Raw genomic sequence first — 13,298 nt, 5'->3', positions numbered from 1 at the left:
GTAATAGTGAGAAAAGGAGTTGAAAATAATCTGAATGTAGTATGCCCTTACCCTAAATATATAAATTATTATTGTGTATTTCCTGATGCCCCAAAACAAGAAGTGCTAACTGTAACCTTGGAATATCGTGGGTTAAGCAACTGTTGTGGATCGTGGGAAGATGCCTGCCCTTTGCTTTCTGGAGACTTGCTTTTCAAGAGTTTACTTTCTGGTTGTCTGTCTGAATACCAAGGAAAGATACTTTTTCCTTTGGTTAAACACTGATTGAAAATATAAAGATAAAATTTAGTAGGTCTCCTTAAAATGTGTAAAGCACCAAAACATGGCAACAGCTAGTGGTTGGATCAATTTGTAATGATAATTTTTGAGGGGAAAAGTAGGAATGGCTACACTGCCATCTACACAAGGAAACTCCCGCTAAAGATAATAACATGCATTTATTTGCTAGGCCATAACAAGCCATTTGAGGAATGCTGTTTGTTTGGATCACTGATCAGAAGAGGAAGGGACCTGTAAGAGGCCCTTTGTAAAAGGCAAGAGTTTTCCCTCTGCACTGGTTATGACAAACCAGACCAAGTTGGAAAAAACTGTTAAAAACCAAAACCTGTTGCTTCCTAATGCTTCTAGTCAGGCACTTATAAGACTAATATGTATTTATTTATTTATAGGCAGCGTAGGAAGTGTTGAAGGACACAAAACCATTCTAAAAGTGAGAACACTCTCTTCTGTTCCACAGGTTATACTACTGCCTAGAGACTGTGGGCTTTTTCTAATGCAGAAATTCCTGCCTCTGAAGGAAATGATCTCCTCAGCAGGGAATTGCCAGTGCAAAAGATATCTTGAATTTGATACAGAGGGTATGGTCCATCCAGTTTCTTCAGATAAAATGGCTTATTTACAGTGGAGGACCCAAAATGCTCTTCCCCTGGTGATTGATGGCATTTGCCTTCAGCATATGTAACAGCTTGTATGGGATGTTGTCTTTTTTAAGAGGATTGTGGTAGTGGAAGCTGATGCTGAGGTAGTGAGACTTATGACAACTAAAAACTCAAACAATAAATTCTGAACTGTGTTTAGAAAGAGAACAGCCCAAGGTGAGATGCTGTGCGTGATGTATTAACATCAGCAGCCCATAAAGAAAACATCTGTAAAACCAGAATTACTATTTGTTGTAATATATGATCAAAATTTGATCTTTTTTGATTAGGATTTGAACTAGTGATTGGAATTAAGAATTAAAAAGTTACAATAAATGAAAACAGACAAAACTGCCAAAAAGTCTGCAAGAGCTATCCAGGTGATACAGAAAAATGACTGCAGTTAGTTACCAGCTTGTACAAAGTTTTCTCAGGAAGTGCTTGAGTCTCCTTACTGCTGACATACCTCCATTGTCTGCCAAACAAGGCTATAGGTCTTGAACTTTTGGTCCCATATTGTGTTCTTTTAGCACAAAGACAACTGTCCATACCATCTTTTTTATTTTTTAACATAAGTCAATTTCTGCTTTTCTGTGTTCAGATTTTGTGTTTCTTTTATTTGTTGAAATGTTTTGATCTGAACATAAATTCTGGCTTTTTGAGCTCCTGCTTTAGGAGGGTGTTAAAAGGAAGGGTGTGTTTGTGTGTGTATGATTCCTTGTATTTTTATATGTGCATACACATACATACTGAATTTTCTTTTTGTTTTGTGAGGGGAAGTACACTTTCTCTGACTCAGTTCTGATAGATTTAAATTTTTGGTTTAAAAAATAGAGATGTTGTTCTGGAAAAGGCCATCATTGACCTTCAAAACTCGTTACAGCTGTACTGACATTATTATTTCAGTTGATAATACTTAGAATGCTCTTGCATCTTTTTTAACAGAATTTTTGAATCTATTCAGTATTAAAGCACTTATTTTTCTGATCAGTTTCCATTCACACAGGGATGCTCTAAAACTCTGCCTTATGAACATGCTGTTTTGTAAAATCCTGCATCTGAGCACTTATGGAAGGTATGCAAAGGCGCCCTTCACAAAATTCTTAGGTCTGTGGCATTCAGAGAAGTAGAAAATGCACCAAGCCTAGTGCCCATGTAAGCAGACTTAGGATTTGGGCCAGTGTCAATTAAAATAGAAAGGCAGTGGGGGAGGGAGCTTAAATAATACTAAGGTTACACAAACTGCCAAACTCCTGAAATTCAATACTCAGTTTCCTGCAGTGTCCTGTGTTCTCACTATTGTAAGCTAAATGTAACTTAACCCCATGAGCCAAGGAAAACGTTCCTGTCCTTAGTATTGTCCTGACAGTGTATCTTCCCCTGGCCCCTTACCTCAATTTTTTAAAAACAAACCAAAACCTCAATACTACGAACCAAAGAATATTCTATAGAATGGCTTATTTGATTGAATAGATTTTCAAAACCATTTGCCTTTCTGCTCTGGATATCTCTTCGAGTCAGACTCTCTGGAGGAGCCCCTCACAAGCTATGCCCAGCTGCCTCAGCAGCTGTGTCCTGGCTGTCCCAGAGGAGGCCCTGGAAGCACTCACAGCTTGGTCACTGCGAGCTGGCCCGGGCCCCGTGGGCGCTGCAGCTGGACACCAAAAGGAGCGGTCTCGCAGTTGCTTATTAACTGTGTCACCCACCTGCCCTTAGGCCAACATTTTTGTGTGGCTGCTTTGTGAAACAGGATCAGGAAAAACCTGGCTGGAAAGAAGTTAGCTTTTAACCTGGACATACTTCCCGATGCAGTGCGCAAACACCTGTGCTGGCGCAAGGGAGGGAGAAGTAGTGGGATGAGGGAGAGACTTTAAATTTCAAGTGCTTTTATGGCTTCGGTGCTGTCAAATGTCTGAAGTGATGTGAATATGAAGAAGGCTCTGGGGTAGATTCCTGGGTGTCCCGCTGCAAAGTTTTCCTCTGACAGTGTATTTTAAGTGAATGCTTTGCTCTCTCACCTGTGCATGTCATGGGCCTCAGCCAAATAGCTGAAGTTTGTCGTGACTTGCCGTTCTGTGTGTGATAGGCACTCTTCAGAACTGCAAGTCTAATATTAAAATTTCCCGGACTGAAATTTAATGTCTTCTCTCTCATAGGGTGCTTCCTCTTTGGTGGGTTTTTTTTTGTTTTGTTTTGCAAAGACTCTCTTTGGAAAAAAGTAACTGAAGCTGAGACACAATGTGTCTTAGGACATTGTTACTGAGAGAGCTCCATTTTTTGCTGAGTTGATGCAGGCAGACAAAATATTCAAAGTACTTTTCACATAAATATAGTGAAGCTTACCAAAGTCAATTAATTACATTTCTGCACTATTAATATGTGAATAAAATAGATGTGGTGTGTTTTTGCTTAGTGGTGGCAGGTAGACTTCATGAGCTATCATTATATCGCCAGCAAGAGAAACAGTAAAACAATGTAAGAAATTGTGTAGTAATAAAGAGTAGGAGAGTTACAGTTAGGATTTGGTATGGATAGCTGAATTAAGAACCTGAGGCAGTAATTTGACTTGTATTTAAGCTGATGCCTTTTGGGAAAGAGAAATGTGCCCCATATGTCTTCTGTTTTCTACCTGCTGTTTCCCGGGGAGGAGGGAAGGTGTTTTGCAAATTGCTTAGTTATTAAGGCTCATTGCATGGCTACCCAGTCATTTATTCTTTTGTGGTTCAGGGCTCATACATAGTTGAGAGAGGAGGACTTTCGACAACAGTACTACCTGAAATATGTCAAATTATGGCCTGACTTAATAGTCACCAACAGGCATCACGATACTAAATCAGTCTTTTATAAAAAGTTAATTGAATGTATTAGAAAGCAGCTGTAATCTCAAGTACATTGCAAAAACCAACAGAAGACCCCTCTTTCAAACACGTGTTAAGTTGAGTTTGAAAGCTGAAAATGACATCTGTGGCAGCTTTAATCAAAGTGGGACTGCCATAGGCCTGCCTTGTGCCACTGCTGGTGAGTCAGCAAGGAACATGAGTCCATGTTCCATGGGAGAGAGGGAAGGGAGGGTGTAAGAGTTAATTTTTTAGCTGGATTAGCTCTCTGTCTGGCTCACTCTTCATGACCATAACCTCTAGCATCAGGGATCAATCAGGGCTGTGTGACCAGAAGTAGAGGAGAAGTAGTGTTGTGGTGTTATATTGATATAGAGCCAAGCCCTCCAGTACAAAAAAGGGGCCTGAGGGGTCCTGTGTAAAGTATTGACAGGATAAGGAGAGCTGCCAGAAAGGCGTTACATGAGGGAGTGAATAGAAAAAGGATTCAGCTTGAAATAACAGATAGAAGGCTGTCATTCTTTAAGTGTGCAACTGTGTCATGGCATAGATGATTTTACTTGGTAGTGCCATGTTGCACATCTGTTGGTGACTGCGGTTTCTAGTTGATTGTTTCCTCTGACTTTTGGTCTGTAACATCGCTTTTTACTCTTGCGCTTCTGTTTGATTGCGTGACTCTGGTGTCCACCTGTCCATCCCACAGTAGCTGGGCAGTGGTGCTGTGTCCTTTGTCTGACACCTTCCTTCTTCCTTTCCCACCTGCTCCCATTCTACTTTCTTCATATCCTTTTTTAACAGGAAAGGCAGTAGGTTTTAATGTTTCCTTACATTTTGTTGTCCAGCCTGTACCCGCACCTTCAGCTCTTGGAGACAGCTCATTCCTCATTGCTTCACCTGAATTAGGGACTTTAACAGTAATAACTTTGCTCTCAGAAGAAAACTGATGTAGACATGCCTGTATCTCCTGGCCAAACCTCCCTCGTGTTCTTTGCGATAATGTTTTGTCTTGCATGCAGATCTATAGGTAAATTGAAATGTTTGGTGCCTTGATGCCTAAACTGCATACTTCAGTTCTGTTACATTATTTCATTTTGGAAATTAAACTTTCTCTCTATACAAGCAAAATTGATACCTGGCTGTGTTGTGTTGGGCTTTGTATTTCTTCCAGAAAGAAATTCAGGCAATGAGTCAATGCAATCACCCTAATGTGGTAACCTATTACACATCTTTTGTGGTGAAGGATGAACTTTGGCTGGTTATGAAGCTGTTAAGTGGGGGTAAGTTACTGGATTTACCTGTTAAACTACAAGGAAATTGTATGATTTTTTTTCTTAAGGTACAATTTTTGAGTTAATTGACCTAAACCAAATAAGGACTATGTGGGATGAGCTTTGAGATATAGGTGTGTTATAGCTTAAAATGTTTGTATATGTATATTGATAGTACAGGCTAAGAATTACTCAGATAAATTCCGTTGATGTAACTACTGGGTTTTTTTCTGAATCAATATATTAAAATTCTCTATTAAGACCATGTAGAGAAAACTGATGAGAATTAAGTACTTTCTGTCAGTGTGGCCTTTTATTGAGTTTCTCTAGAATCCACTCTATTTTTGTAAAAATGCATATATTTCTGATTTTGAGTGTTTCTCATTGCTTATTCAAGGAAGGTTCTTCCTAGAACAGGCATTATACATGCTGTATCCTTTTTATTGCTTAAACTAACCAAACACTCACTACATTTTTATGGTGATAAACCATTTTTATAACAGTATAAAAATCTTACTTGGTTCTGGGAGAGGAAGAAGGGGCTGAACTGAATGTGCTTGTGGCTTAGAAAAGCAACATTCCAAAATAAGATGAGGTGGTCCTAGTTATTACATCATGTTTTTTCAAGATTAGTCATGATTTCAGGAGTCTACTTCACCATCATGCTAGAAAGCAAGAACAGGAAATACTCATAAAATAACATGGGTTATGTCACATTTGGTTGAGTTATCCAGTTCAATCAAAAGCAAGCATAGACCCTGAGAGAAACCAGTGCATCATGACAGGAAGTTACTGTGTGCTGTTGGAAAATTCTTGGATATAAAGAAAATTAGATTCCTTGATACTTATAACAGCCAAAGTTTAGTGTCAAACTATGTGTCACTAGGGTTGTTGTCATAATTTGTTTGCAGAGAATATCTCCCTTCAGCCTTACAGCTGCATGTTGACATTGCGAATACATGAACCATAATCTAAGCTGGATAAGAAACCAGACCCTTTGTTGTACATGTTTAAATGTGGGATAGTCCTGAATTTTTAATAAATGGTAGTTTAGCAAGCTGTTTGCAGACCTTTCTAATGGATCATTGAGCGTTATAGTATTCTTGATAAAACCAGTGCTTTGTTTCTCTGTCTTTAATGAGGTAGCAGTATACTTTATTCTGGAAGATAGTTGTATGAGATCTTTGGAGGTATGTGCAAAGAATTAAATTGTGGCAGCATAGAAAGAAAGAAGAAATATAATTTTCTCAATCTGATGTGGTAATGCTGTATATATGCTTTTTTTCTTTCTTAAATCTGCAATATAGGTTCAATGCTTGATATAATAAAGTATATTGTCAACAGAGGAGAACATAAAAATGGTGTACTTGAAGAACCCATAATAGCAACAATTCTTAAAGAAGTTTTGGAGGGCTTAGACTATCTACACAGGAACGGGCAAATTCACAGGTAGGAGCATACACAGAGGGAAAAGCATTTTCAGAGTTGTGTTTTATAGTTTGTTGATACCAGACAGCTGCAGTTGCTTGGCTAAGCAAATTATATTGGCTCTGTCACATACCATAAGTGCCATCTTGGGCAGATGCTATAATCTTAAGAGGCTGCAGTTTGTTATTAATGCTTAGTACTTGCTTGGTCTTTATCCTGTCTGTCCTATAGTTAGAATAGTTCTGTGCTGCACTAAGTATTCCAGTGTTCTGTACTGCTGTGCCTGCTCGTACTCCAAATATCTAATCTGAATCTAATTTATGTGATGTGGTCTGTGACTTGGGTATTGTGTTGCACGGTACCTGTAATCATAGGTACTTGGGCACAGCTGTATAAATGTGAAATTTGTGTTTTCCTGGTAATATCTATTACAACTCCGCAGACCTCTCTTGATGGCCTCATGTGAAGCTGGGATTGGTACTGTTGGACAGCATCTTGGTGTATATGCATCTAGTGATTGCTGTGTTATATATATATATACTCTCCACTGATTTCCTCAGTTTAAATTGTGCAGATCTCCCAGTGTGGTCTATACACCTCTGCTGTAGCAATCGACAGGTTGCTTCTACTGTTGGAGTGTTGAAAGTGCTGTACTCTGACATCCCAAATGAATTTTACTGAGGTGAATTTGCCTTTTAAGGAAGATGCCTACAACAGGCGCTCTGTCTGTTTCAAATATTAACCTTCATAGGGAATCTTTTAAACAAAAAGCAGATTTGCTACAGATGGAACTCTGAGAATGGAGGTAGTGCAGATGTAGCACAGAAGTAGTACGCATAAAGAGCAGTTACTATCTCTTATAAATGAACTGGCTCTGATGTAAATCAACAACTATTTCCTCCTTTTGCAGAGAGGAAAATTGAGATAAATGGAGAAATAAAGAACAATTATCTTGACTTCTGGTCTGGAATACCAAAGACTTGCCTCAAACCTTATTCTTAGTATTCTGTTAAGCTGACGGAAGAGAAGGAACGTTCATTAGCTTTAAAGGATAACAAGAGCCTTTGAAGTTGAATTTGAGAAATCCCCTTGTCTGTTCTTAAATAGAAATATATGTATGTGTTTACATCCATTTGTTGTATTTGAGATTTCTCCTTTTTTTTATAACTTCTAATTTGTAAACTCTGCAGTACCAGAGAAAGCCTGTTAAAGACAATACTATGTACATTCCTTTTCCCATGCGTATTGTAGGTGAAAGCTGTGGTAGTTAAGGGAATGCTGTGTAAGGTGGTATTTACTGTTTCCAAAATCATTACAGGGGTTTGGTTCTGTTGTTCCAATGCACTCATATTTATGTATAAGGAAACAGGTTATATTATCTTTCAGTAGAATGTGCTAATTATTTTCAGTAAATCTTGCTAAGGTTGATTTGCACAAATTCGTAATGTTTATGATATATTCTGTATGAGAGGTCTACCCTGTGCATTAAGAATGGGATGCACATTTCTATCAAAAAACCCAACAAAAGCCAGCCAGAAAGGTTTCTTTTTAACACTGCGTGTAACCAGTGTGTTAAATGGATATAGGTGACTGTTAAGAACTTGCTGAATTTTTGACAGATTCAGTGTCAAGTAATTCTTCATCATGGTACCCTGGAGCATAATATGGTTGCTATTCCTGAGTTTTAATTGTCATTGTGTAGAAATGTACAGTATTTTTACCATTGTTGAAGATGCGTCTTCTCTGAAGTGATCAAAGAGAACTTTATTAGTGGCGCAGTTGGATGCGAGAAAGCGTTAATTCTGGCTTGAAAACTCTGAAAGCTCTTTGGTTTTCAGTCTATATTTATAAAATGTGGTAGAAAATACTTTGGCCCTAAGTATTTCTATTTTCAAAGTCTATCCCTGAATTCTGCTCATTTCATGCCTCAGCTGAATTTGAGTAGTATTATATGAGAATGAGCTTGTGAGAATTTGTGCTCCGTTTTATTGTGAATCAGTTATATTTTATACTTCAGTTCCTGTTTCTGTTTTTTCACATTTTGAAAAGTTATCATGTGAAACCAATTAGTATGCAGTGTGTGTTTACTTACATAAAATGTGCACATATGTACTTTCACACATAAAGGTAACCTCTGTTTGTGCGTTCTAGGGATTTGAAGGCGGGCAACATTCTTCTGGGTGAAGATGGCTCTGTACAAATAGCAGGTAATGGCAGTAGTAGAGCAATGGTTTCATAAAAGAACAAGTTAATTGTAGCTAGATTAGAGCTACTGATACAAGTTTTTCCAGGGCTTTTAACTGTTCCTTGTGGACTGATGTAGCTGCAAATTATCAGATTTCAGGATTCTTGGTTAATTACATGAGTTAGAAATCACTCAGAATCTTTCTGTCCCATCAAATATATAAGGACAATTTTTAATGTTCTCTTAATGTTTCCTTTTGTATCACCCATGTATCTTAAACAGCCTGCAAACACTAGTGACTCACATTCCTGTTCAAGTTTATTTCATTTATATCTGCAAATAATTGCAGTAGTTCTTGGGGATTCAAAAATCTGTAGATACTGCCCTTTGTGAATACCTTGGTTATAACAGCTCATCACTGAGATGCATGAAATACCTCAATTGAGAATGACATTTTGCAGCAGTATTTGTTGGATACAGTTCAGCATTTGAAATTTTCTCTGCATATATCTTTATGCCTCTTGAGTGGTAGTCTGTGAGAATCCTATTATTTGGTCTTTTATATGAGCTTAAGTTCTGAGCAGGACCCCATGCACCATCTCGAGGTGGCATGAGATATCTGGAAAATAGAATGAGTAGGTACTAATACCTTCCCCCTCTCCCAACATACTCCCAAGCCTTCCACTGTTAGTATATAGCTCATGACCCAGCAATGCAAGGCCTTGTGTTCAGTACCTCTCAGTAATAGAAATGACTATAGCCAAAAGTGCTTTGAAAATACTGTGAAAGTTTGTTTGGAGGGCTTTAAACGTGCTAGTGTCTGAAGTCTGTGAAACTAGACAGGAAAAGATTGACTGGCAAGTGAACCATTTAGTAGTTGGAGGAGTTTTAATTCTTTGGTTTCGAGTTCAAGACTTTTTAAATAGGTAATCAATTTTACAGAGTTGAATTTTAATAAGATACTTAATATTTATTTATTCATTTGATTATACCCTACAGTTGTCTTCACTTTATAAAGCACTTTGGGCAACTGCTATGATTCTGGGTCTGTGCTGTTAAGGTATTTTTTAGGTCATCTTAAATTGTAAAGGGGTATATGTCCAGACAACTAATTTTAATTAAAAATAATAGCAACTAGAAAGTTGAAAGATAAAATCTTATGAGCCATGTGAAATAAAGCTGTTGACTTTAGATGATTACTTTCACACATACTGAAATCTCCTCTCCCAGTAATGAGATAACATTCAAACAATACCTTCATTTATCCCTTTCTATTTCAACTCCAGGGCTTGGTTTGTTGACCTTCTCCTCCTTTTTGCTGCGGGCATCTTAATGAGTAAGACTTTAATTGTGCTGCAGGGCTGAGGAAGTTTAGTGGCTGGGTAGATACGTGGAATGTGTCTTTCTGTGATGGTGTGTGGGGCTGTTCTGTTTGGGACAGCTGAACATCAGACTTTAACTGAAAGCTAATTTTGAATGTCAAAGAGACTGACACCCTTTTTTTTTTTTTTTTTCTTTCCTTGACAAAGTAAAATCTCCTTTGATCTTTGGAGAACTGATACCTAATATTTTTTCTTATTTTGATTTGCTAGAGCTACTTAGGTTCTGGTGGCTGCTCATTCTCCTGCACCCTATGCTGCTTTAATGAAGAGATGTATCCATAGCACACACTGATAATATGTATGAGGAGTAATAAGACACAATTTTCCATATTAGCATTTCTGGCTTCAAAGGGGCTATGGCCCACAAATGAAGCTTGGTCCAGTGTTCCTCCAACAGAAGGTTTGTGCAGATACAGATGAAGAGCATAGATTCTTCAGAGAATTGGGACAGTTTGGAGGTTTCTGCCTGGACCTTGGAGGTTTCTGCCCAGGAAAACTGCCAAGTCTTTGGTGGGAAAGAGGAAAATACATGGTTTGTGTTTTGTTTGCATTGTGGAGACTTGTTTTTAAAGTACAAAATTTCTCTCTCCAGAGCAGAAAAGTTTTTTAACTATGGAAAATATAATGTTAGTCAGTCAGTGTAGTTCTTCAGCTCTAACATTCTACATAAAACTATTGGGATTGTAACAGCTGGTGCTTTAGGCAGACAAGATGATTGGTACTTCATCAGGGTTTCAGCCTTCTAAGCTTGAATTGCCTGGTGAAGGTCAGAAACCTGTAAAGGAACAAATATGTGAGATGAGGTAAGGAACATATAGCAAAGAGCAATTACACACTGATACTGGTGGAAATGTAGGAGGTATGGGCTATATGATGTCTTCAGACATATAAGAAATGACAGTTTTATTGAAACCTGCTCTTTGGTTTTGTGCATAGGTGGCTGTGTGACCTTAACCCATTGCACAAGTATTTCTTGGGGTGAGAAATTTAGGGGCGAAATGTTGTTGTAGCATGTGCCTTCCTGCAGTAGCTGTTTTGCAGCTCTCCTGCCATAGAAGCAGTGGCTTCCTGATCTTGACGCTAGAGCTTTTTTTTGCCTGAAGCTTGGTCAGGAGCCACAACCTGAGGTGCAAACAATGTCAGGGAATAAATGATTTGTAGGTTACGCTTATTTGGGAAGCTCTGAGTCTGTTAAATTCAGAATGTTTTACTGATACAGTGAAATCAGGGCTCTTCCTTAAATTTGGGGTTTTTTTTGGTATTAGCTGTGACTTTTAGCACTTAATGCTGTTGGATTGCTTATCTCTTTCATTGTACTACATTTCCATTTCCTCTTTATGTAACTTGTTCTCAATAGTGCTTTGTCTCCTGCATGATAGGAAGCTTGCCATGGTAGGTCATGTCTCTTCTTCAGTAACCTGTAATTGTGAAAGCTGTGTCTGGGATGGGAAATAAAGGTCTTGTTTTTGTTGAGTAGCTATCAAAGCATTCTTTCTCTCTGTAAACATACAATAGTGTTTGACTAGTTTGTAGTGAAATTTTCACTTGACTTAATTAAATACTCATCACATCTTTCTCAGTAAGGTGTTGCAATATTTTTGAAGCTTATGCAGTAGGATATTTTACTTAGCTTATGGGTTGTTGGTTGTGGTGTTTGGTTTTTTTTTTAATTGTCACCCATTTATATTTGTTGTCCTTTTCAAAATTGATGTTATGCTAGTAAGCAGAAACAGCAGGAGATAAAGATTAAATCAGGATTTTACCTGTGTATCTCAGTTTCTGAGAGCACCTGTAAACAATTGTCCATTACAAACTATCTTTGGCACTAAGAGGACATACATTTTTTTCCATATCTCTCCCTTTTTATGCTAATTTTAAGAAAATAAATTGCTTAGTCATCTTTTCTTTCTATGCAATAGTTCCTCTTCAGAAAACAGTCACAAATACCAGCATTGGTTCTTAGGGCATTAAAAACTTACAAGCAGGTGTTTCTGAGGCTGTTCACGCTTTTCAGAAATACAAAAACGTCCACTGTATTTTTGTGTGTTTTAGTGTTGTGAAAGAGGTTCAGAATTTGAGTCTGTGATGCTTAGTGGTTGTTTAGTGGAAAGTAATGATAAAGCTACAGTTGCTGTAGTTGCTGATTTATATTTTTTTTTTTCCCCCAACCATAAAATCAGAGAACAATAAGAAAAATATAGGAAAATAAAAAAATTAAGTAGGTCTATTGAAAACTGCTTGATTTCAGCATAACTGGGTTGTAAATAGCACAGTCTGAAATACTCTTCATATAGCTTCATTCAAAATTCCAATATTTCTCCATACATTGGTAACCTGCTCTTCTTTCTTCCATTTATCCCTGCCTTCTTCCATAAGGCTATCCCTGATGTAGCAATAGGTTAACACAGCACTAAGAAGGTTTTTTTGCTATATTGGAATTTGGAAAAAACTATTAATGTCATGGTATACTATTAAGTATTTGTTGTTGATCACTTTGCCAATTATCTTTGATTTCTCAAATCCCCAGAAGTGTTTATGCTTATATCTTGTTCAAGGCGCATTCAGATTTAATAGTTATACAGAAGCTATGCCATATCTTTGAACAGCAGCAGATGCAAACCTTGCAGACTTTGGCTCAAAGGGTGCATTTGAAAACCTGAAGTAACATATGTGCTGGAGTCTGTAACCATATCCAGGAAGGTACATATTAGGAGGTCAAACCTGATGATGCTGTAGTGTAGATCTCAGATAAAACTCTGTAATCTCTTCTGTAACATTTCAAGAACAGTGTGTCATGAAACAAATGTATGCTCTGCTATGGAGAGTTTCTGTAAGTATACCTTTATGGATTGACCTCATTTCTAAAGTGCCAGAACTTTTGATTTGTTGGTTTAACAGACTATGGCTTTTTTCCCTCTTCCCAGATTTTGGTGTTAGTGCATTCTTAGCAACGGGAGGTGATGTTACTCGTAACAAAGTAAGGAAAACATTTGTTGGTACTCCATGTTGGATGGCCCCTGAAGTAATGGAGCAGGTATTCCTAATGTTAAAATACACTTTCAGTTTTTAATTTTTTGGACTTGAGACATCCCCACCTTGTTTTTCCTTTCTGGTTCTGTTCCAGGTGCGAGGTTATGACTTCAAAGCTGATATGTGGAGTTTTGGGATAACAGCCATTGAATTAGCAACAGGAGCAGCACCTTATCACAAATACCCTCCTATGAAAGTAACAATCACTTTGTATTACTTCATACTGTTACCTGTATTATTAATGTAGCTAG

The 13,298-nt window shown here is 37.8% G+C and overlaps 1 protein-coding gene across 1 annotated transcript in view; it reads left to right on the top strand.

Annotated features, from left to right (window-relative positions):
- Positions 1–13,298, top strand: part of STK39 (serine/threonine kinase 39) — a gene marked incomplete at its 3' end in the record, with an annotated part of 94,908 nt that overhangs the window by 19,434 nt on the left and 62,176 nt on the right. Inside the window, exons 3-7 of the mRNA XM_084265069.1 lie at positions 4,923–5,031; positions 6,330–6,471; positions 8,602–8,657; positions 12,942–13,051; positions 13,142–13,243. Of these exons, the coding sequence (XP_084121195.1) occupies positions 4,923–5,031; positions 6,330–6,471; positions 8,602–8,657; positions 12,942–13,051; positions 13,142–13,243 (519 nt within the window). The remainder of the gene's footprint in view (positions 1–4,922; positions 5,032–6,329; positions 6,472–8,601; positions 8,658–12,941; positions 13,052–13,141; positions 13,244–13,298) is intronic.

Source organism: Gallinula chloropus, assembly GCF_964237585.1.
Source record: "Gallinula chloropus genome assembly, chromosome: 5".
Classification (NCBI taxonomy): domain Eukaryota; kingdom Metazoa; phylum Chordata; class Aves; order Gruiformes; family Rallidae; genus Gallinula; species Gallinula chloropus.
This window is presented reverse-complemented; position numbering and strand designations above follow the sequence as displayed.